Source organism: Callorhinchus milii, unplaced genomic scaffold (assembly GCF_018977255.1).
Source record: "Callorhinchus milii isolate IMCB2004 unplaced genomic scaffold, IMCB_Cmil_1.0 Scaffold3, whole genome shotgun sequence".
Lineage (NCBI taxonomy): Eukaryota > Metazoa > Chordata > Chondrichthyes > Chimaeriformes > Callorhinchidae > Callorhinchus > Callorhinchus milii.
The window spans coordinates 77,166,316-77,192,220 of NW_024704744.1; the positions used below are offsets into that span (position 1 = coordinate 77,166,316).

The window sequence follows — 25,905 nt, forward strand, 5'->3', positions numbered from 1 at the left end:
TTTTTGGGGGGGAGGAGACTTTGTGGTGTATTGGGAATCGGGCAAGAACACTCACTGTGCCTTCATCTCGTCAAATTTTCAATAGGTTTTAAAAATATTGTGGAACATAAAGGTCTTCAACATTCTGAAAGGGCACGGCACGGTAAATAGGTCTCAAGCTGTGGGGGCTACACAGCAACAATTTGCATTTATATAGCGACCTTCACTTGAGGCAGTGTCTTGGAGCGCTTTACAAGACAGGAGCCTGATGCTAACAACAAGATCACATTTGTATAGCGCCTTTCACCTTGGGAGGATGTCCTAAGGCGCTAGACAGTGTACAGCGTTTCAAACCCTAGCTGGAGTCAGGGAGGGAGAAGGGAAGGGAAGGGGGGTGACCGATGGCATGGCCGAAGAGGAGGGTTTTGAGGCAGGACTTGAAGGAGGCTAAGGAGGGGGCAAGGCGGAGTGATCGGGGGATGGAGTTCCAGAGGTTGGCGGCAGAGTGTCTGAAGGCTCTCCCGCCAATGGTGGGGCGGGTGGGGCGGGGTACGTGGAGCAGGCCGGAGCCGGCTGCTCCACCCAAGCCGGGGTGGCGGGGGGAGGAGGAGGTGACCGTAAGCATGGTCGAAGAGGAAGGTCTTTGGTCGTGATCCAAAAGAAGGAAAGGAGGGCCAAGCGGAGTGATTTATAGCATTTTGGAGTGAAGTTTTGTAGCGTATTGGTTAGAGCATTCGCCTCATAAGCGAAGGTACCTGGATTTGATTCCTGGGCAGAGTGAAACCAGGCTACCTTGGGTGCATATCTAGCAGTAAGTAGGAGCCTGGTTGGTCGATTGGCAGATTACTTTTCCGGGGGTAATAACCCCTTCAAAAAAAAAAAATAATAATGATAATTTGGTTTCTCAATTCACGACTGTTGGTGAGACACTGCTGTGCGCAATTGGCTGCCACGTTTCAGCCACAAAATATACAATCAATTGAATCACGGAGGAGCTGCCTTTACTAGAAAAGGAGTACAGTGACGTGCTTTAAGATGTCTCGAAGACGTTATTTGGCACAATACCAAATGCAAGTATTATTATAATTATAAGCACTGTCAAAGAGAAAGGTCTTCAGTTGTGATCCAAAAGAGGGGCAAAGTGAAGGGATTGGGGGGAGATAATTCCAAAACTTCGGAAGGGAGGGGAAAGATCTGAATGTTTGAATTTCCAATCCGTTGTGATCTTTCAGGTGAGGAATCCGATACTCATCCATTCAGACACACCCCGAAATCAGGCCTTGCAGACCATCCAAATTCTCACACAAGAACTCACAACCGTTTCCAACAAGGCCCGAAACTACAGCAATTACCAGGAAAGCTTCTGCAGCTCCGATAGCAAGAGGAAGTCACAGAATTTGTCTGTGTCCATGGAGGCTATAATTCCCTTGCAGAAGTGCGAGGGGATCAGCACCCAGAAGCTGAACATCAAGCTCTCGGAGATCGAGTACGACCTGATGCTGCGCAAGCTGTTGTGGGAGTCTCAGGACGAGTGGGAGAACCTGTATATGAATTGGACCAGCACCTTCTTCGATGAATTGAACGTCGATATAATTCAGAGGGGTGTCCACAGGTTCACACAAACCATGTACATGTTGGAGAAAGGTTTGGGATTTTTTTTTACTTCAGAATTTAGCTGCTTGCCTGTTTTTTAAGAGGTGGTTAGCACATATTTATAGCAACTTTGTCACATTGAGAAGCGCTTCTCGAGTGATTATTGTCATGTGCAATAAAGTTGTTCCAGGCAAATGCAGCAGTGATTTTTTCACATTGCAAATTCCCAATAACAGCTGTGATTTGGATCAAAAGTTAATTCTGGAGACCCGTATCATAGTGGTTAGTGCACTCGCCTCGTGAGGGAGAGGACCTGAGTTTGATTCTCAGGTCGGGCAAAACCTTAGGCAAGTTTCCTTATTCCACATTCCTCCGTTTAACTTGCAGTAAGTAGGAACATGTTTGTTAGTCGATTGGCAGGTTGCTTTCCAGAGGAAATAAATCCTCCTAAAGAAAACAAAATTGGTCACTCAATCCACACCGATGGCAATCACTTGTCTCTGGCTCAGGCGGTTATTGGTTCAACTCTCACAAAGGGCCTTAGAGCTCAGAGCACAGTCTGCCCGAAGGTCTAGTTAAGGGAGAGACGCATTGTTGGATGTGCCATGCATCAATTGAGATGTTAAAACCAGGTCCTCTTTACGTTTGTTCAGGTGGAAGCTAAATAAACCATAACATTATTGTAAAAGAGAAAAGAGATTTTCTTTGTTATTTTGACTGTAAATATACAGTCACTATTCTTGATAAAGATCCTGTGAGAAGGAAGCACTGTGAGATATTTTGCCGTGATAAGGTTAAATAAAATGCCAGTTCTTTCGTCTTGCTGGGCTCAGAAATGTTAAGTTAAAGCATCTCAATTTTAGTTGTATTGTAGCTTATCGCAAATGTTCATGATCTTTGAACAAGGAAAAATAGAAAAAGACAGTGTATAGCATTGATAACTGATGAGCATCTCTTTTCTGTAGTTATCACCAACATGTTGCTCTGTTTTCTGTGCCGCTAAGACCACTTTCATATACTGTGGCTGCTTAGATTCTTAGTTTTATTATTGATCTAATTTTCTTTCAGGATTGCCAGCGAATGATATAGTGCCTCTGAGAAAGGAAGCGGTATTAGATTTTAAACGAGGGCTGCCAGTCATTGTGGCCTTGAGGAACCCCTACCTGCAGGACCGGCACTGGATTATCATTCAGAATACCATTGGGCGATCGATCAACAAGGACAAAGGGCTGACGCTAGGCAATCTCCTGAAGCTCAGGGTAAGAGTGCTGGATTCACAAAAGGGGTTCATCAACAATTTGCATTTATTTAGCACCCCTTACGCAGGGCAGTGTTTCAGAGTGCTTAACAATGGGTGAGAAACTCCCCTGTCTTTTCGATCCACGGAATCTTTAACGTCCATCTGAACAGGGAGACGGGACCTCAGTTTAATGTGTCATCCGAAGGACGCACCTCCAACAATGCAGCACTAAATAAACTTCCTTGTGTGTCCGATAATATTGGAGTACCAGTGTGGGGCATGAACCACATTGGCACTTGAGCCTTCTGACTCAGAGGTAAGACTACAACCAACTGAGCCAGGCTGAATGATACACATTGACGGTAAATATTGTGACTTACTGGCTTATTTTTACACTTTTTCTAGCTCTTCCAACACAGAGAGGAGATTATTAACATATCAGCTACAGCCACCAACGAGGCCACGCTGAAAAACATGCTGGATAAAATCATTAACCTGTGGAACTACACCAACTTCAAGCTGGTCACCCATCATTCTGAGAACCTCACCATATCCATCATTGGCTCTGCTGAGGAGATTTTCACTCAGCTGGAGGAGAGTCAAGTCACCATCTCCAATATTAAGGGATCACGTTATGTGGGACCCATCAAGGTAATTGTGTGTGACCTTTCACTTTTAAAAATACATTCACTGCACTTACCAGTGAATCCTATGCAGCGCTCTGAGACATCCTCCAGACATGAAAGGCATGATATCAAATGCAAGAATTATTATTATTGATGCCACTTTCCTTCCGTCGCAACATATTCTATTTTGTAGCTTTATGTCTATTCAACTTCTTGAAACCTTCAATTCATTTCTCGTCTGTGGTGCTTTGGGCTACTGGAACGTCAGCCCGGGTTACAAGCTCAAGTCCCAACGTGAGCTGGAACCCACAGAGTTTTTTCCAGAGTTGAGAGTGACTAAGCCACATCCTTGAAGATAGTGTATGTTCCAGGAATACCATATTAAAGCAGGTGAATAGATTTTTCATAGATTCATAGAATGTTACGGCACAGAAGGAGGTCATTCGGCCCATCGAGTCTGTGCCGGCTCTTTGACAGAGCAAGTCACTTTCACTAACCCCAATCACCAGCTTTCTCCCCATAACCCTGCAAACCCGTCTTCCCCAGATACCTATCCAGTTCTCCCTTAAAAGCTGTTATCGAATTGGACTTCACTTTTTGTTTCAGATTTCCAGCATCTGCAGTATTTTGCGTTTTGTCAAGGCAGAATAGATTACATTGTCCAACCTTGTGTGGACAAGGCACTTTGATTCATAGGTCATCTTTGAGGCCGAAAATAACCCCAAAATCCTGTTCTCCACTATCCACCACCTCCTCCAAGCCCACTCCCAAGCACCCTCGATCCTCACTTCAGATGCCTTGCGAAGAGGTCCTGGACTTCTTTAATTCCTAGATAGACAACATGCGTCTGGCTGCCTCCTCCTCCTTAACCTCCCCCCCCATGTCACCTCCCACATGCCTCCTTTACCCCCTCTCTTCCTACCACAACCCAGCTTCTGGTCATTCAACTCCCCCTCCTCTGCCTTCTGCTGGCTGACACAGTCAAGCCTTTATCACTTCCCGGCTGGACTATTCCAATACCTTCCTTGCTCATCTCCCCAGCTCCACCCATACACAAAATTCAACGAATTCAGAATTCCGCCGCCCAGATTCTCACCTGCACAAAACTCTGAACCCCCATCACACCAGTCCTTGCCAGGCTCCACTGGCACCCAAGTACTGAACAGATCGATTTCAAGTTCCTCATACTCATTTTCAAATCCCTTCATGCCCTCACATCTCCCTACCTATCCGATTTGCTTAACCCCCACTCCCCTACTCGCTGCTTCCCTTATTGGCTCCGGCCTCCTGTTCGTCTCCTCCGCTCCACCATTGGTGGCTGTGCCTTCAGGCACTACATCCTGAAACTCAGGAACTTTCTCCCTCAATCCTCCGCCTTGCCGCCTCCCTCCCCACTTTCAAATCCCACCTAAAATCCCTCCCTTTTTGATCATGCTTATGGTTACCTCCACCCTTCCTCTCCCCCTGGCTCGGGGTCAGACTCCACCACTGTGAAGCAGTCCAGGACGCTATCCTGCGTGAAGGGTGCTATATAAATGCAAGTTATTGTTGTTTTATTTATCGAGTCTATTCGATAGTTTAAAAAAAACAAGTGCTGTTTTTATGCAGAATGAGGTTGATGAATGGGATCGCAAGCTGACTCTTTTGGCCTCCACCCTTGAGGAATGGATGACGTGCCAGCGGAACTGGCTTTATCTCAAGCCCATCTTCCAGGCCCCCGACATCCAAAGGTAGGAATCAATACCACATGTCTTTGTTGTCTAGCAACAGTAACAGATTATTAAGCATGACGCCACCTTGAATTTATTGTAGATTTCAGTGGTTTTGTGCCAGAATTATCCCTGTCAGCTGGTTATTTGGCAGCTACTCTGTGTTGGCTAGTTTCCTGAATGTAATTCAAACTTGTATACTCTAGAATTATATAATTCTAGGATTATACAGGAGGAGGCCACTCGGCCCATCATGTCAGTGTCAGTCCTTAACTCTGTGATCTGCTAAGACCATATAGATCTGTCCACTCTATGTCCTCCGCTCAGCCCGCCCCACCATTGGCGTTCAGGCCTTCAGCCTCTGTGCCTCCACCCTTTAGAACTCCATCGCACAGTCCCTTCATCTCACTGGCTCCCTTGCCTCCTTCAAAGCCTGTCTCTTCGTCTGCGCCTTTGGTCATCCCCCTACACCTACCCTCCATGCCTCCTGATCCCAACCCACAGCTCAGGTTCAAATCCCTGACTGCCCAGCACTTTGGGATATCCTCCTGATGTAAAAGGTGCTATATAAATGTAATTTGTTGTTGTTATTGTTGTCAGTCAGCTCTTGGAGTTATGCATTTAGAACCCACTTCGCATACACGTTTCCAAACCCTTTAATATTTTTCTTTTTTGAATATTTCTCTTGATTCCCTTTAAAAAGCTTTGGATTCTGCTTCGGTGTTCATTCCATGTCCTAACAGTCATTTGTGTAAAAACAACTTCTCCCAACCTCTGCTTTTGGTTTTATAGTAATAATCTAGGCTAATGGTCAGAGCAGAATTTGAGGAGGGGGGGTTGAGAGCACTGCATTGTCCGAGGTATTGTCCTTTAGATGAGATGCTAAACCAAGGTCCCATCTGCCTGTTCAGGTGAACAGATGCTGTGATATTGTTGAAAAAGAGAAGAGAGTTTCTTTCAGTGTCCTGGCTGGCGATCCTCCAGATAAATTGCTCATTCGTTTCATGGCTGTTTGTGGACCTAGCTGTACTAATTGGCTGTTGTGTTTGCTTGCATGCATGTCTGCCACTTGCAAGGATGTATTGTAAGTTGCAAAACTTCTTTGGACTGTTTGAATCAATATACTAGCTGCAGCTGAAATGGTTCATTTCATTTTTTTTACACAACCTAGGCAGCTTCCGACTGAAACCAAAGAGTTTGTGGTGATTGATAAAAACTGGAAAGAGCTGATGAGGAAAACTGCAGAGAATCCCAACACCCTAAAGGCAGCAACAGCACCAGGAGTACTGGAGCTCCTGCAGGCAACCAACGGACAGCTGGAGAGCATACAGAAATGTTTGGAGGTAAAACACATTCAAACCCTGACTGTTTGTGTCAGTGCTTGGCTCAGTCAGCCACACACTCACCTCTGGGTCTGAAGATTGTAGGTTCACAGGCCAGGTAGTCCTGCCAGTGCAGTACGGGGAGAATTGCATTGAGAGTTGTGATTTCTTTTGGATGAGGCATCAAACTGAGACATTCAACATCCACGAAAAAAATGGACAGATGAGCTAAAGAGAATAACTTTACGTGCAGTTACCTGAGGAATTTGCTAGCTTGGCTCGCTAGAGATATCCTTCCCTAATCTGGGCATCCAGAACTGAACAAAACACTCCAACAATGACTAGTATAGGTTTAGAATTATTTCTGCTTTTCTGTATCCATATTGACCTTGGCTCAGTTGGTAGCACTCTTGCTTCTGAGTTGGAAGGTTGTAGGTTCAAACCCCACATTGGGTGTCTATCTTGACACCAATGTGGTGCTGGTGGTGTGTTGCATTGTCAGATGTGCTCCCCTTCAGATGAGACGTTAAACCAAGGTCCTACCTGCCTGGCTAGGTAGACATAAAGATCCCATTTCAAAATAGCAGGGAGCATTTGCTGTGTTTGCCCACAAAATACACACAATCCTACCACTTTACAGTAAATTCCTATGAAATGCTTTGAGACATCTCGATGATCTAGAAAGGCGCTATCAAATGCAAGGATTATTTATATTCATAATATAACTTTTTTTGCAGATTTGTAAACCCGTCATACCATTAAAGTGTGAGTGAGGCGTGTGTGCGCACGGCGTGTGTGCGTGCGTATGTGTGCGTATGTGTTTGTGCATGTGAGTGTGTGTACATGTGGATGAAACAGTATAAAAGTTGAATTAAACTCTGCTCATGTTTCCCTCCTGCAGGATTATCTGGAAGCCAAACGGACAGCTTTCCCAAGGTTTTATTTCCTCACCAGTGATGAACTGCTGGATATCTTGTCTCAGAGCAAAAATCCAGATGCTGTCCGGGTAAAGATGAAGTCCATTTATATTGGAATAGAAAGTCTAAGAGAACGGTGATATACAGGCCTTGCTGGTGATTTGCAAACTGAAGGGACGCAAGAAGGATTCCAACGGGGATAACTGTGGAGTTCTAAAGAGGATTGTTACATATTGAATCCTGTTGAAGCCATTTAATTGGAAATTTCTACTTGAGAATCAAATAATTTCATTTGTTTGGATTGACGGTCGGGCCATAAGCCTCTCTGTGTCGCCCCCTCTCTTGCCTCCTTCAAGGCCCATCTTAAGAATCTCCTCTTTGACCACGCCTTTGGTCACTCTCCTACCCCCATCCTCCCTGCCCTCCACACCTCCTGATCCCAACCCTCAGCTCGGGTGCAAATCCTTCACTGTCGAATGCTTTGGGACGTGAAAGGCGCGGTATAAATGTAATTTGTTGCTGTTGTCCCCTAAACGCAAAACCTCTCAACCTTGACTATTCTCTATCGATCAATTCCCCATTAATGGACTTCAACTATAATAGATTTTGAGTTGAATTCTATGGGTAACTGTGACTGGGTGATACTGACCCAATGGAACTCTGCACCACCAATAAGTAGGAGGAGATTGGCTGAACAGGCAGACGGGGGATCTCAGGTTTAATATATTACCGAAGGATGGCACCTCTGACAATGCAGTGCTCCACTCAGTACTGTATTGGAGCGTTAGCCAGGTTTGTGAGCTCAATATCACGACATGGAGCTCGATCCCACAACCTGCTGCCCTACTGGGGAGTTTGCGACTATGTCTGCCACAAACTGAGAGAATTCTACAACTCTGTATGCAAGCACAGAACTTAATAATAATAATCCTTGCATTTGATATAGCGCCTTATCATGTCTTTGAGACGTTCAAAGCTCTTCAAAGGATATACTGTAAAGTGTAGTAACTATGTGTTTTGTGGGCGAAATACGGCAGCCAAACTGAATAGGAGAACTAAGACCAGTGACCAAATCCAGTGTTTAGATTGTGACAAATTCTGCACATATAATTGGGTTTTAACCACACTATTAAAAAAGCTAATGCTAGCGATCTCTTTGCTCGATATTTATAATGCAAATATTATTTTGATAATTATTCTCAATGTGAGAAGCCATAATTAATAATGATATTGTTGTCTGAAAAATGCTCTATTGTGGCCGTAAGCAAAGATGTCCACCAAATAAATGTTGTTTGCTCAGAAAATCCCTGTGTGGTACCCAGAGAACGATGTTCACAATCACAACACTGATCCACTCTTTCGCTGCCATTGATTTCTCATTCTTTCCTCAGCCTCACTTGCCGAAATGCTTTGAGAACATCAGGTCGTTGGACATTCGCAGGCAGGCCACAAGCCCTCCCATGGTTGTGACGATCAAGTCTGCAGAGAACGAGATACTGCCCATGCCAAAGTACTGCCTGTTTCATTCACTGAAATCACCGCACAGAAGGAAGGCATTTAGCTCATTGAGCCTATACTGGTGCACATTCCCCCACTGGAGAAAAATACCCCATATCTTATTCTTTGAATACTGTATTTTTATAAAGGATTTGAAAATTGACTACTTGAGTCTCTCTCACTGAGGCCTGAAATTTCTTATAGACGTGACTTCTTCTTACTGGGAGTTACTGGAATATGGAATTCTTTGGCAAAGTGCCTATTTGAGGTTGAGACTTCAATGACAATTAGTTGGGAGTTGGCTAAACATTTAAAGAGGAAGAATATTAAAATATATGGTGTAGTTGGCTCCAGTGGAGGAATGAGCACCAGCATAAGCGTGTTGGGTCAAATAATCTCCTTATATACTGTAATTGCTACGATTCTATGATTCACTTCCTCTATACTTGCAAGTGTGCACACATCTGTCCAGCACAGCCACAGCATATCACGTTTAAAGCAATGAGTGGGAATGACAAGCTAAACAATGGAAAAGTATTCCCTCTGGTAGAGGGATCCAAAACAAAGGGGTATAGACTTAAAATTGGAGCAATGACAGTTAGAAGTGAGATCAGAAAACATTCCTTCACACAAAGGGTGATGAGAATGTGGAACTCACTGCCCCAGAGATCCTTAGAGGTGGAAACAACAAGGATGTTTAAAAGAGAGGTGGACACACAACTGGAATGGAAATGGAATTAAAGGGTATGGTGAAAAGATGGGGATTAAAAGATCTGCCTTGATCTAGTAAACTGGGAGAGCAGCTTTAACAGGTTGAATGGAGTCCTCTTATTCCAGTGTACCGAGTGGAACAAATATAGCTCTAAAATTCAGTCAGATTCTGGCTCCTGCAGTCTTTCAATCTGAAAAGTGTTTCTATACAATGGTGGGAACTTCACACAATGATTACACTGAACCACGGGAAGATTTGATTCAATGGAGCTGCTACAAACACCGATTATTTCACGTTGTCAAGGTTTCCCAGTTGAAGCTATTTAATTAGAACTTCCTGGTGGGAATTAAATTATCCAATTTTTGGAATTATTCAGAAGATGCAAAACCTCTCTGGATTGACTTCTCTCTACCAATTATGACCCCATTATTGGGCGTCAACTGTATTAAATGCATTTCTTTAATATAAAGGCCCTGAATTACTTTCAGTGAAAATGGGAGAAGAGAATGAATAAGCCTGTATTTCACTTCTATTCTGAAGTTTGGAATTCTTTTCACTTTTGAGTTTAATGTTGGCGTTACCAAACAAGTGGCCAAACTTGTTTTGTACGCGATTAATTCGCCTGTGGTGCTCCATGGCCCAAGTGATATGTGGACTTTGTCACATTCGCAGGAATGTTCGGGCCCGGGGTCCTGTCGAACAGTGGTTGGGAAATGTGGAGACTGCCATGTTCGACACTGTGAAAAAGTAAGTCAGTTTACCAAAATCTTTCAAAGTACTGTATAATAAATGACAAACTACTCCATATATAAAAGGGTGAAAAATGAGATGTTCCATAATATGATGTTTCATGCCTTTGTCATCTTATTGCTGGCTTCAAGCTCCATATCAGGACTTCAGCTTAGTCTAAGCTGATAATCCTGTGCAGTACTGGGGGGACAGGACATTACACTGTTGGAGGTCCCGTCCTTTGGATGAGGTATTAACCTAAGGCTGCTTTAGCCTGTCCACGTGATGCTATTTGCAAGAGAGAAGGGAGTTTCTCCTGATATCTTGACCAGAATATGTTCATTTACGGACAGAGGAATTAAATAAAGACAGACAGAGGACACACTTACTGTAAGAACAGAAAGACTTAGATTATTCTTACACATAAAAATTTAAAACCTAGTTGCTGAAGCATAATAATAATATCCTTGTATTTGGTATAGTGCATTTCACGTCAGGAGAATGTCTCAAAACGCTTCACAGGATTCACTGTAAAGTGCAGTAACTGTCTAGACACTTGCTACAGCCAATTTGTGCACAGGCAAGGGTATATGATATCAAGGTTTCAAAATGGGGCTTGAACTCTGATTCAGAGGCAAGAGTGCTACCAACTGAGCCAGGCTGACACCTAAATTACTCCAGTACATTCCTGAACCTCGCTGACTACATGAGTCAATGGCTTTCCTTCACAGAAAGCGTGTTATTATTGAACCTCGCTGACCTTGGGAGTCACCCTGGCTTTCCCTCATGGTGAATGTGTGACTAATGTACTACTTCTCATTCTGTATGTGCACTAGGCACCATCATCTGTAGCTATGTATTCATGCTCAATGAATGATATATTTTCCTGGGTTTGCTTCTTCAGTCTAGGATGACACTCCATTGCTTTACGGGGAGTGCTACCTTTTATATGAGACAACAAACCCAGGTTACGTCTGCCTGTTCAGGTGGACTTCTCATGCAACTGTTGGACAAGAGAATAGATTTTTCCTGATGTCCTATCCAACTATCCACCAGATAAATCAGTCTTTCAAATTGTGATTGCTTATGGAACCATACTATGTGCAAATGACCTGTCCTTGGATGGGGGTTAGTTTCCTGGGTTGTAAATTGTGATACAATATTTTGTCTTCAATCTTAATGCAGGCATCTCCTTATGGGATACACCACCTGGAACTCAAAAGATTTCAAGAAATGGGTAATGTCTCACCCAGGACAAGTGGTGCTGACTGTGGTAAGCTGAGGTTTTATAGCGACTTTCACATTGGAGAACCTGTCAAACCTCTTTATGGAGATAGTGTGGATCACCGAGCAAGGTGAAAGGGTAGGGGTTGAGTAACTTGATTGAAAGCATGGTCATATTTTTAGAATAGTTTTGAAGGCATCCACTATAGATTAACAATTGAGGAATAACTAACTGTTCACTATTGAGGAATAATCATTTACCAGAGGAATGAATAACTGTGAGAGTGGCTTTGCTGAAATTGGACCAACATGAGGGCTTCTTTACTCTGGGTACCTGTGTCCGAGACGAGTAGAATTGAAATAGCTCTGAGGCGTTTTGCTCTGTAGTGGCTAGAGAGTGAAGCTCGTTATCCTGTCTATATGGCCTGGATTCAAACCCTGATCTGTAGGTGAAGGATTGTGTTTCACAATTCATACTGTGATCAGACAGCCTTTCGCTGCTTAACGCTACTCTGCTGACCCACACATCAAGGCAAATAACAGGCTCACAGTGACTCCTCTATTCAGAGCACATCTCCAGGCAGGAAGAGCCTTGGATTGCGATGTGCCCTCAAGACAAATTCAATAGCCCTGCTAGATCATTGATTTCAGAATCCAACCCAGAGGACCAAGGACCTAGTAATGCCTTCTGCATGAATTATACACTGACATCGCCTAACAATGCTGTCAGATGCACTATCCTTTATGGACTTTCAGGGCTGGGGTGTGATGTAGATTGTGCCACTGTCAGAAAGTGTTGTGTAGGTTGTGAAATGCTTGTTGTAACATTTTGTCTTCATCATCTGAGTATCCTGAAGTTAGCAGTTGTCATAGGGAGTAGGGGATAGCTCAGCCAGGTCCCTCCTTTAACAGTAGCCATTTGTGGAGTAGTTAGTGCGCTCACTTTGGAAGTGAGAGGCCCAGGGTTCGATTCCTGGGCGGAACAAAACCTTAGGCAAGTTTCTTTATTCCACACATCTCTGTTTACCTAGGAGTAAGTAGAAACCCGGTTGTTGGTCGATTGCCAGATCACTCTCTGGGGCTAATAATCCCTCAAAAAAAATCCAAGACTGTTTATGGGACATTGCTGTATGCATTTGGTTGCCGCGTTTTGCCCACAAAATACACTTTACAATATATTCTGTGAAGCGCTTTCAGATGTTTCACTGATGTGATAAGGCTCTATATCAAATGCAACAATTATTATTTTAATCTACAACACCAATTATTGTGAAATGCAATAGGATTGCTCGTAGGGATGTTTTTTTTAAAAAGGGTTGGTAACCTAGCTGTCAATTTACATCGCAGATTTACAGCTGATCACGTGGGCATCCAGCGTCAGTGGTTTATTTGGCTCTGGAGTTATGGCTTTTCATTTATGCTTATTATAGTATTGTCATTTATCTATTCATTTTGGTCAGAGTCAGATAGTGTACAACGAAGACTGTGTGAAAAGCTTTGCCAGTGCTACGCCACACACGGAGCTGAAGGAGGTGTACACGCAGCTTGTGCACAGGCTAGAGGAATTGGTGGAGCTAGTCTCCAGGAGCCAGCGACCCTGCCAGCAAACAACCCTGGAGACTTTAATGATCATCACTGTACACTGCCGGGATGTGTTGCGTGACATGATCCACAAGAAAGTCTTCAGAGTGGATGATTTTGACTGGACAAGGTAATGAATTCTTGCAGACAGTGCCCAGAATTACAGTGTTCCAGGGACTATGGCCGAGAGACTGTACTTACATATCCTATTAAACAATGCACCACAATCAAATCTTTACAGGGCCTGTGAGTGTCGTAGTCATTGACAGTTTACAATGCAGGAGGTGGCTATTAGGCCCATCATGTCAGTGCTGATGCTAGCTCCCCCAATGGACCTGTTTCATCTAATTCCACTCTCTTTCCCTTTAATATTATTTCTTTACTCACTTACCTTTAAAACAATTGTGACTGATTCGCCTTTTTTCGTCGTTTTTATTCTAGGACATTAGCTGGCTGGCTGCTTCAAATGATGATGATAATAAGGCACAATCAGATGTCTGTCTCTATTTCAGGCAGTTGCGTTATGAATGGAATGTGCATAACAACACTTGTTACGTGGTCCAAGTCAACAGCTCTTTTACCTATGGCTACGAGTATCTGGGCTGCACTCCTCGCTTGGTCATCACGCCACTCACTGACCGCTGCTGGCTGACCCTCATGGGAGCCGTACACCTGCACCTCGGAGGCTCGCCTGCAGGACCAGCCGGCACTGGCAAAACTGAAACTGTCAAGGACCTTTCCAAAGTAAGTGTTGCCAATACAATCGCAAATTTTGATTAATATAGTGCCTTTCACATTGGCAGGACATCCCAAGGTGCTTAACAATCCCAGGCTTTACATCCGGGATGGGAGGCAAATGGCTTGGGGAGAAGGATCAACGAAAACATGGCCAAAGTACATAGTACAAAATACATTTCGCTCCCAAAATACAGTCAATCCACTTTACAATATATTCTGTGAAGCGCTTTGATAGATCTCAACGATGTGATAAGGACCTATATCAAATGCAAGGATTATTATAGGAACAGGCATAGGATATTCAACCCCTTGAGCCTGTTCCACCATTAGATCATGTACCTCAACTCCATTTACTTGCCTTTTCTCCATAACCCTTCATTACCTTACCTAACAATATCTATCAATCTCAGTCTTGAAATTTCCAATTGACTCAGCATCCACTGCCTTTTGTGGGAGAGAATTAAGGACCACACAACCCTTTGTGTGAAAAAAAATGCTTCACTCGTAACTTTAAGATTATGCCCCCTTGTGAGAGGTACATATTCAGTTCCAGAAAGGGGGCAAATAGGCTGAATGCCTGGCCACCAATGGTAGGGTGGGGGATATGAATAAATAAAAAGAATAATAAATAAAAAGCATAGTAAATAAATTAATAAATAATGAAAGAAAAAGGAAGAACCTATAATTTTACAGCATAGAAGGAAGCCTATCCTGTAATAGAAACTCACTTTCTGTGAGTCCATCAGACTCACAGAAAGTGCTCCAATAATAATGATAAAAAAAATTACATTTGTATAGCGCCTTTCACATCGGGATGACATCGCAAGGTGCTGGACAGTCAGTGTTTCGGACCCTAGCTGGGAGTCGGGATTGGGGAGGGTGGAGGGCAGGGCAGGAAGCAAGGTGATCGAAAGCACAGTCGAAGAGGAGGCTCTTGATGGGTCTTGAAGGAGGCAAGGGAAGGGCCGAGGCGGAGGGACTGCGGAATGGAATTCCAGAGGGTGGAGGCAGAGGGCAGAAGGCCCGCCCTCAATTGGTGGGGCGGGCGAGGCGGGGGACAGGAAGCAGGTGGGAGCCCGCTGAGCAGAGGGAGCACGCAGGATGGTAGAGGGTTAGGAGGTTGCAGAGGTAGTGGGGAGCAAGGTATGGAGAGCTTTGAAGGTGAGGACCAGGATCTTGAACTGTATCTGTGTGATGGGAAGCCAGTGGAGTCAGGCAAGGATGGGGGTGATAGGGTCACGGAGCCTATGAGTGATATCATTGGGATTTAGCGTTCCAGATGCCTGAAATGCCACCCAGTCTCAGCCTGGAGATCAATTTGTGCTAAGCTGTTTTTCCAGGAGTTCTTAAAAGGAACTGCTTTCCAAATCAAGACTGAATTAAAGAATTTCTATAATTTCGCATAATCTTAAATTTTGATCCAAAGTGGTCTTACAGGCTAAGACTAGGTCCATTAAAAGAGACGTGTGTAACCTAAGTGGAGTCCTGTAGCTTAGTGGTTAGCATGTTCGCCTCGCAAGCATTAGGATCCGTTTTTGATTCCCGCGCGGGGCGAAACCTTAGGTACAACAACAACAAAATTATATTCATAGACATTTATGTATTTATATACATGTATTTATATACATGTATATTTATGTGTTTATATACATTTATAAGTTCCCTTACTTCACAAGCGTCTGTTTACCCAGCAGTAAGTAGGAACCCGTTTGTTAGTCAATTGGCAGATCACACTCTGTGGGTAACAATCCCTCCAAATAAAATTAATTTGTTTACTCAATCCACGACTTTTTGTGGGACACTGCTGGAGGCACATTTCGCCCAGAAAATACACAGTCACGACACTTTACATTATATTCTGTGAAGCGCTTTCAGATGTTTCAGTGACATCATAAGGTTCTATATCAAATGCAAGGATTGTTATTATTGTAACACCAAATGTTGTGAAATTCAGTAGGATTGCTCACAGGGATTTTTTTAAACAAAGTATTGATAGCCTAGCTGTCAATTTATATCACAGGTTTCCAGCTCATCACTTAAAATGGGATATGGGCAGCCAGTGTCAGTGGTTTATTTTGCTCTGGAGCCATTACTTTTCATTTACGCTTATTTAAGCTCCAACAGCTGATACAAGTTGAGATTTAGGAGAATTGGAAGTTGGAACAACTGGAGGGACACATCCTGCTTACGTAATTCCGGAAAGTATTAGTTGTAGGTTGGTAACAGCCAAAGCTTGGGGATCCCGTAAAGTGCGTTGGGGTACTGCTGGATTCTAGCCAGCTAAAGCCACACAGCTTGCCGCTGATAGCATTGTCTGGCAAGCAATGGTACATGTACAATAATGAAGGGAGTTAGTTTAGCACATGCGGGGGAAGAGCTTACAGAAAAATAGTCAGGAAATTGGGATTAGGATAGATGGCAAACACAAAAACTGGTACAATGGACCGCATGGCCTCCTAATATGCGGTAGCTATCCATGGTTCTACGGGCTAGAAACTGTCCTGCGATATCATTGTGTTTCATGTCATAATCAAAGGTGACGTTCACGGTATGATTCAGTGAGTCGTTTAATTTGTCAGACAAAGTGGCTGTTAGCAACTTTTCAGTGTAATGAGGAGAAAGCTCTCTTCATTACATGCAAACCAATCTGTTCGAGGAGCTGAAACTGACAGCTCTTGCGGAGCTAATGGAGTGAGAGGGAACGTTGGTGTTCATGCTGTGGCTTATTGATTAGATCTGGAATTAAATTATGGGTGTATAAGAGGCAGACTGCTCTGCCAATGCTTTCATCCTTAAAATAAATACAGGGTCAAAACTGTGGTACAGTATTCCTAACCACATTTTATTTCTTCATCATTATCTGGGATCATTAGGAACGCTTTATCTACTCGTAACTGCCTGAGCACCATCTTACCTTTCAGAATTGAATAATAATTATTTTATTTGATATAAAAGCGTGCCGACAGTCACCTCCCTTCTCTCCCTGGCTTGAGTCAAAATTCGGCATTGTTAAGCGCTCCCAAACACGTGAAGGGTGCTATATGAATGCAAAATGTTGTGATTGTTGTGAAGCATGATTTAATTATGTTGAAATGGTGGAACGCCCTTCACAATTGAGGTCAATTGTCTAGCGACTATGTATATGTGGACAAACGCAATAGTCATTTTGTGCCCAACAAAAGGTTCTCAAAACAGCCATAAAGTGAATGATCAATTTACGTGGAGGATTGTTTTCTTAGTTGTTTTAAAAATGTAGTCTGTTCAATTTTCGTCCTATTGGCATATCCCTCTCTGGACCTGGTCTGGACTCTTTTTGCTGGGGTGTGGTTCCACAGTGCTGCTTGCCCTCCGGGACCCTGCCTAAGTGGCCACTGTTCCTGTGTGAGCCTTGGCAGTGAATGTTGGCAGCTCACTCAACAGAGTGAGGGCAGGATGTCACAATAAAGCCTGACCTCTCTCCACCCAGTTGCCAAACACACACCAAACCAATAGAGGATGCTGTAGAGGAACCTAGGGCAGGAACACTGGCCAGTTTTCCTCTTTTTCTTGCCTCTCACTTATGTTCCTATCTCTCTCACCAATCCTGAGACCCTTCAGTCTGGTTCCCTTCCTTCCTACAGCCTAGTCGCTGATCTCAGTCTGCGACACTGTTCTCCATCGTCTTACCTTCCTGGTCCACCTCTCGGGTGTTGCACTTTCGTGATTCAATTCCTACCTATTCTAAGATCTTCATTATGTCTCCTCTATAAGCTTCTCCACATGATCACATGCGAAGTACCACAGGACTCTACCTTTGATCCTCTCTTCCTCATCCTTATGTTCCCCTTTGGTGACATCATCTGTAGGGATAGAGTCCATTCCAAATGTAAGCGGATGATGCCCAACTCTTGCTTTCTTTCTCTACCCTTGACTCCAGGATACCTGCTATTCTGACAGACTGTCACACATAAAGTCCTGGACAAACTTGCTTCAACTGAACGTTGACAAAACTGAAACTTGTGCCAGTTGTTTCTTTCCTTTCAACCAACCTCTCTGGCTGATAGACCTGTGGAGGCCGGCAAGGAACGCATTAGAGAAATCAAGTCTGCAGTTACAGGGGCCGGAGAGTCTTAACCATTTTGACACAAGATAGGAATGGAGGCAGGCAGTATGGCGATGGAAGCAAAGCCGGACCAGAATCTTGGTGTTTTGTTTGACCCATCGCTCTCCTTTAAGCCTTTCATTCAGTCCTTAAGTAAGTCTGCTTTTTTCTATCTCTACAACATTGTGTCAGCATGGCTCAGTGATAGCAGTCTCGTGTCTTGAGTCAGAAGGTTCCTGGGTTCAAGCCCCACATCGGGACTTGGAATCACATAGTCTAACATGACACTCCAATGCAGCTCTGGGGGAGTGGGTATTGCATTGTCGGAGGTGCTTGTTCTTTGGATGAAACATTAAACCGCGAACCCATCTGCCTATTCAGGTGGATGTTAAACATCCCATATAGCGCTATTTGAAAAGAGAAGAGAATTTCCCCTGGTATCCTGTCTAACAATCCCCCAAATAAAATTGGTATCGCACTCCATGGCTGTTTGTGGGACATTGCTTTGTGTAACTGGCGCTGGCGTTTGGCCCACAAAATACAACGTGAATCCACTTTACAGTATATCCTGTGAAGCGCTTTGAGATGTCTCAACACCGTAATAAGGTTCTATGTCAAATGCAAGGATCATTATTATTATTATTATTGTCCTTTTCCATTCCATTCCTAAATCATTTCCCAACCCAGCCAAAACGCTTATCTACACCTTTGTCACCTCAAAACATATTTTTGATAGTGTCCTTCACAACCTCCAAATAATCCAGCTATGCGTGTGTGTGTATCTCTCTCGATCTGTGTACTTACCTGGATCACATATCTCTACCGTGCACTGCTTGAGTAAAATCGTGAACTTTGTTCTATCGGACCTTTGCACCCAATTAAAAATTTTCACCGACATTGCAGCCTGATTTAACATCAGTGTCTAAGCCCCAATGTGGAGAAGGAGACATGAGCTTAATCCATCCTGTGGTAATTAATGGTCCCTAGACCATGTGTTACTAATTTTGGTTCTATAGCAGAGATACCAGCTTTAAGGCTGCAGGGACAGGAACTCTATCGCGCTTTGTAAGGAATTAGGAAATGCTGGAAATTAGACACCACTGTTCTCTTTGCTGCTTTTTCAGGAGTGAATCACACACAAGGTAGCTCCAGAATGGTCCAAACAAAATTCCTGCTTTAATAATCCAATGGTTTCCCTAATTAACAGCATCTCCTCCTGTGTGCCTGGTTGTATCTTGCCTCAAGGTATGTTCACTGTTCTCAGGTTATACAGGGAGGGGTTTGGGGGAGTTATTAACCCTGGGGTCGCTGCATACTTCATGTCCATCACTTCTGCCCCTCTAAAAATAGGAGTGACTCCAATTAACACTGTCTGGATAGACTTGTGGATTGGATAGTTACATGCATGACTGTTTGGATTGCTGAATCAAATCAAATTTTCAAGGCTGAGGTTGATAGATTTTTCTTAGGTCAGGCTTTCAAGGGATATGGAACAAAGTGTGTGAGCGGGTTGAGGAAGAGATGGGCAAAGATTGACAGAGGAGTCACAGGAGTGACTGACAATCTCACTCTGAAATGGCGGTTAGCATATTGTATCCAGTGTTGTTCAACACACTTTAGGGAAGATGTTAAGGTGATAGAGATGGGATAGATATGGCCTATATATGAGTGGAAACAGGAGGAATTGGGACTTTTTCCTCTGGAGAGAAAAAAAAGATTGAGAGGTTACCTGATGGAGGTCTTTGACATTTTTGAGGGGTTTTGATGGAATCGATGCGGGAGAAATTATTTCCCAGTAACCAAATAAAATTAAAAGAATAGTAACTGGGCCACTCAATCCACGACTGTTTGTGGGACACTGCTGTGTGCAATTGGCTGCCGTGTTTTGCCCACAAAATACAGTCAATCCACTTCACAGTGTATTCTGTGAAGCGCTTTGAGACATCTCGAAGATGTGATAAGCTGCTATACCAAATGCAAGGATTATTATTAAAGGCGGATAAATGGAATTGAGGTATGGATTAGCCATAATCTAGTAGAATGATGGAATAGGCTCGAGGGGCTGAATGGCCCTACTCCTATTCTTATGATTGTAGTGGTTGATATTTGCGGTATTAACAGAGTGATAGTCTTTACTATTGTAATAAGGGTGGGGGATCCAATAGCTGCACTTGTACAGTCTTTTGGAGAAGCATTGCATTACTGCCAGAGCAACTTCTGATCCTGGCATCTGTCCAACTTTATTGGCTTCACTGCCCTGCTAAATATAGCATTTGTCATTTTGACTACAAACCTGGCAATTACACTCTTGTGAGATCTCCTGTAGCGACTTTGCAAACTGTCCGCTACCTGAGACAACAATGGTGCATTGAGACCATGACAGCTACTTGCGGAACTGTGCAACTGCTAACTGGTCATCTTTCCAGGGCCTCTCACAGAAAGTGCCACAATTCAGCCGCTGGTTCTCCTGGGTTTCTCATCTGCTTACAGCACCATTCTCCGAAACAGCAAGGCACGTGACTTGGTTATGGTGCACCCTGTACATTGCGCAATGCCTCTCACCGATGTCACATCTTTTGTGCCAGCAACAACTACAGTAACATTCTTGCCACTGGGTCAGACAGTTGTGGGTTCAAGCTCTATGTCGGGATTTTGTGCTTACAAAACCATCAATCAGCTGAGATGTTGAACTGAGGTACTGTCTTCCTGTTCTGGTAAATGTTAAAGATCCTGTGAAACTATTGGTAAAGAATAGGGAGTTTTCCTGGTTTCCTGACCAACAATCTTCCCTATGAATTTCATTCTAGCACAAATGGCTACACTGTACTTGACAGTAATTGCAATGTACTGTACTTTAAAACGTTTCGGTGTGATAGAGACGTCCGATCCAGAGGCAAGTGTGCCAAACTCACTGCCTTGATCCTAATACCATCATACGCCACAATTAAACTCAGTTTTGGCCTGTGAGATTTTTTTTTTAGATGGCACAATTAAGAAATTAAAATTCAGTCATAATTTGGAAGCCAGTTTTCCACAGCAATTAGCAGTTTTAATTCATTGGCAAATATAGTTTGTGGTGTTACCGGCTGTGAACGCATGCATCATCACATGGAAAACACGTTGGAGCAGGTGCTGTCTTTATTTACAAGTGATTGCTGAAGTTTGCTGCAACATGTTACACTTGTATAGCCCCATCCAAATAGTGCATTCCACATCTCAAAGGGATGGTTTGTATCACCGGGCAAGGTCAAAAGAGGGAGGGGTGAGAAAGAAGTGACAACTGAAGGCAAGGTTGAAGAAGCTTTTTACGATAGTTTTCAAGAGGGAGGGTGCAAGGATTTTGGGGAAGGATATCCAATGGATGGGGCAAAGTGATTATCCTTCACAGCCCACATCTGGTCCTTGATCAGGACTGCTTTCCTGCACTTCCACCACTTGCCCGCCTTCGTCCCTTCAAACATTGCCTGAACTCTCATTCATGCTTTTGTCATCTCCTTTCTCGATTTTTCAAATACATTCCTCAACTGTCTCCCCAGCTCCACTATTAACAAAGTCCAAATGATTCAAAACTCTGCCATCCATGCCCTCACCCATACTAAGCTCCACACCCCCATCACCCTAGTTCTTGCCAGGCTCCACTAGCTCCTTGTTGCAGAATGGATCGACTTCAAGATCCTCGCTCTCACTTTCAAATCTCTTTACGCCATGGCACCTCCCTACCTCTCCTGTCTGTTCACATCCCACTCCAGTACCCACCGCGTTTGCTCAACTGTCTTGGGTCTTGTGAACATCCCTCGTCCCCGCCACTCCACACTTGGTGGCCGTGCTTTCAGCCACTATGCCCCGAATCTCTGGAACACACCACTGTTAAATGATCTGAGATACTACCTGCATGAAGGGAGCTATAGAAATGCAAATTATTGTTGTTGGTGTTGGGACAAATGGGGTCAAGTGTGCGGAGGAGCAGAGGAGTGGGTGGCAAATTGCGGCTGGTGAAGATCTCATAAGTAGGGAGAAACAAGGGTGATGTGAAGGAGATTTGTAAGTCAGAACCTGGATATTGCAGTTAGTCCACTGGAAAGAGAGCTACTAGAGTCTAGTAAGGATGTAGTTTGAGGAGAGCAACAGGTTAAAATGCAGGTGAAATATTTTCTGTTTTTGTTTTTCAGGCCCTGGGAAAGCACTGTGTTGTTTTTAATTGCTCAGAAGGTATGGACTATAAGGTAAGGTTACTTACACCTCAGTTATTCTGTCAACATTTGTAACCCACCCAGCACTCCATCACTGATAGAAGCTTCAAAACACTAATGCTGGAACCCTTTCATTGAATCCCATAAACACTTTTCAAAGGACATGCACCTCCATCACTCCAGTTCTTGCCCACTGGCTCCCTGCTGTTGCAGAATGGATCAATTTCGAGATTCTCACTTTCAAATCTCTACACGTCTTGGCACCTCCCTACCTCTCCGATCCAATCATGGCCCCACTCCTCTATCCACCACCTTGCTTTCCTTTCTGGAACTTCCTGTGGATTTCTGTAGTATATCGGTTGGAGCATTTGCCTTGTAAGTGAGAGGATCTGGACATTTACACTATATCTCTAAAGTGCTTTGAGATATCCCAACGAGGTGATAAGGCATTATATCAACTGCACGGATTAATTAACTTTTTGCTCTCGTCTCCACCGCACGTTTATTGCACAAGCTTTCAGAAAGAGCTGATTCCGCAGTGACTTTGCCTCCTTGATGTCACTTCACCTGGACATTTCCCACCCATCACTAAAATCATAGCCTGAGGTTAGATGTGTGACGTTCCAAAGTATATTGGGGTATATTCAGAATTGACATACAAATACATTCCTTAAATTTGAAAACAGCAAAGCGGTCAGTCTGATCATCTATGACTGCAATGTGATCTGCTTAATTAAAATCTAATTTCCGTAAAATTTCTGAGGAGTGAGCGCTGGACCGCATAGCTATCTCGTGCTGGCAGCTCCACTAATGAGCATTTTCAGCAAGTTTGACCTTCTCATTATTTTGTTTCATGTCCCCCCACACCACCAACCCCTGCTTCTCTCTCTTGCTGTTACACACACCTGCTCTCTTCCTCTCTCTAATGCACTCTTTCTCATTCTCTCTCTCACTCTCTTTTAGTCTTCCATTCTCTCTCCATTTCATTCTTTTTCCCTTTCACTCTCTCATTCTGTCTCTCACTTCTTCTCTTTCCTTCTCTCTCTCTCTCTTACTCTTTCCTTTTTGTTCTTTCTCTTTCACTCTCTTTTATCCCTTTCAATCTTCCTCATTCTCTCCCTCACTTTCTCTCTCTCTCTCTCTCTCTCCCATTCTCTCTTTTTCCCTTTCGTTCTTTCTCATTCTGTCGTCCCCTTCACAACTTTCGGTCTTGCTCGCTGCAGATGTTGGGAAAATTGTTCTCTGGGATGGCTCAGTCCGGGGCTTGGTGCTGCTTTGACGAATTCAACCGGATTGATGTGGAGGTCCTGTCAGTCACAGCCTCGCAGATTTACACCATTAAAGCAGCCAAAGACAGCGGAGTCATGAGGTGAGCAGCGCTATCCCATTATCGAGGGTATTTAATTACGGCCAACAGTGAACCTGTCTTCTTAATTTCACCATTTGATTGACTGCTGACAGAAATAAAGACTATTAAGAGTGTGTGGGACTACTAAGAGCATCAGAACCCTTCCCACCAACGTTTTATATTTAAATGTAGTCACAGAGCATTGTGATTAACTTGACAGCTTCATGGCCCAAAGAAAAGTAAGATTACAGGGTAAGGAACCACAGGAGTAGAAATGATGGGACAGAGGAGGCCATTCTGCACATCAGTGATGATGTCAGCCTGGCTCAGTTGGTAACACTCTCACCTCTGAATCAGAAGCTTGTGGGTTTAAGCCCCGTGTCAGAACTTTAAGCTCCCATGGTCTGGCTTTAGGCTGACGCTCCAGTGCAGTGCTCAGGGGAGTGCTGCATTGTTGGCGTTGGATTATATGTTAAATCAAGATCTCGTCTTCCTGTTTAGGTAGATGTTAAAGATTCCATGGCACTATTCAAAAAGGGAAGGAAACCCATGGCTGTGTTGGCCAACAATCCCCCAGCAGAAAATGGTCATTCACTTCATGGCTGTTTGCAGGACATTGCTGTTTGCAAATTGGCTACCTCATTTACCTACAAAACCCACAGTTACCATACTTTACAATATATCCTATGAAGCACTTTGGAGGTCTCGCCCAATGGAGGTCTCTATTTTAATCATTCTCCTGCTCTACCTAAGTCTATGAACAGTTAATTTCTGTAACTAATGCTGCCCCCTGTTCATGTTGTTTCTTTGCAGATTTGTGTTTGAAGGTAGAGAAATACGTCTCAACATGTCCTGCAATATCTTTGTAACTATGAACCCAGGGTAAGCAGTGCTTTATTCAGAGTCCTTTTCCTTCTGCGTTTGCATAAGATTCAGACAAGAACAGAAAAATCTTGAAGCATCCAGGAAGGATTACCGAACTGTTTCCTTGGGTTTCAACGGATGGACTTCAAGGTCCTCACCATCAGCTTTAAAACACTTCCCTGTTTTTCTGATTTCCTCTACTTGATTAACTCTGGTCTGCTGTACGTCCCCGCACCCTTCTGCCCAACAATCAGTGACCAGGCCTTCCGTCATTAAGTCACTAGACTTTGGAAAACCCTCTCTTTTAGGTGAAGACACTGTTTTCCTCTATGCACCCCTCAAGCCCCCTCTATCCTCACATTAAACGGCAAGTGTGAAGAGGTCCTAGACATCTTTGTCTCAATAATTGAAAACATCCGCTTGGCTGCTTTGTCCTCGCCACCTCCATATCCCCTTCCACCCCACCCAGACAATCCACACCGCCTTCTTCCTCCGTCACAGCTCCTGCCACTCCCCCCTCCTCACACTCCTTTGCCCCCATTTCTCCCTTCTCCTTGAAACCCCTCCCCACCCAGCTGCTGGTCACTCAACTCCCCCTTCTCTCCCCAGTGCTGGCCAATATGGTCAACCAGTTTCTCTCCTCAGGCTCTGTTCCACATCCCCTGAAAACCGCTGTATTCACACCCCTCCTCAAAAAACTCACCCTCGATCCTTCTAATCTCGCACACTACCGTGCCATCTCCAACCTACCCTACCTTGCCAAAATCCTGGAACGCATTGTTGCAGGTCAACTTTGGTCACACCTCTCCTTCCACTCCCTCCTCGAGCCCCCACAGTCTGGTTTTCGCCCTGCCCACAGCACAGAGTCAGCACTTGTCAAAGTCACAAACGGCATCCTCTGCTTCTGTGATCAGGGCTCCCTCTGCCTCCTTGTCCTCCTGGATCTCTCTGCTGCGTTCGACAGTCAACCACGATCCTCCTCCATCGGCTCCCCTCCCTCATCTACCTCAGTGGGACCGCACTCGCATGGTTCAAGTCCTACTTAACCAACCGCCTCCATTTAATCTCAGCAAATGGTTTCTCCTCCCGCCCCCACCCATTCACCTGCGGGGTACCCCAGGGCTCCATCCTTAGCCCTCTTCTTTTTCTTATCTATATGCTCCCTCTGAGCGATGTCATCCGCAGACATGGAGTAAACTTCCACATGGATGCGGATGACACACAAATCTACTTTGCCTCCTCCAGTATCGACTCCATGTCTGCCGATGTTCTATCAGCTTGTCTGGCAGACATCAAGGCCTGGATGAGTGTAAACTTCCTGCAGCTGAATGTGGACAAGACGGAAGCCATGCTCCTTGGCTCCCGTCAAATTCTTCACTCCTGCGGATCTAAACTCTTCAACTTCCCTGGGCTCTCACTCAGATTCACCGAACCAGTGCGTAACCTAGGCGTCTGGTTTGACCCTCAGCTGTCCTTCCTCCCCCACATCGGGTTCCTGACCAGAACCGCCTTCTTCTACCTCTGCCACATCACCTGCCTCTGACTGCACCTTTCC

The 25,905-nt window shown here is 44.3% G+C and overlaps 1 protein-coding gene across 1 annotated transcript in view; it reads left to right on the forward strand.

The window, feature by feature from the left end:
• LOC103181702 (dynein axonemal heavy chain 6) overlaps positions 1-25,905 on the forward strand; it is a 164,941-nt gene that overhangs the window by 28,795 nt on the left and 110,241 nt on the right. The window contains 14 exon segments of the mRNA XM_042333144.1: positions 1,212-1,623; positions 2,641-2,831; positions 3,218-3,463; positions 5,047-5,168; positions 6,319-6,490; positions 7,371-7,475; positions 8,778-8,896; positions 10,268-10,342; positions 11,510-11,597; positions 13,009-13,259; positions 13,642-13,873; positions 22,118-22,171; positions 23,362-23,507; positions 24,300-24,368. Coding sequence (XP_042189078.1) covers positions 1,212-1,623; positions 2,641-2,831; positions 3,218-3,463; positions 5,047-5,168; positions 6,319-6,490; positions 7,371-7,475; positions 8,778-8,896; positions 10,268-10,342; positions 11,510-11,597; positions 13,009-13,259; positions 13,642-13,873; positions 22,118-22,171; positions 23,362-23,507; positions 24,300-24,368 — 2,282 coding nt within the window.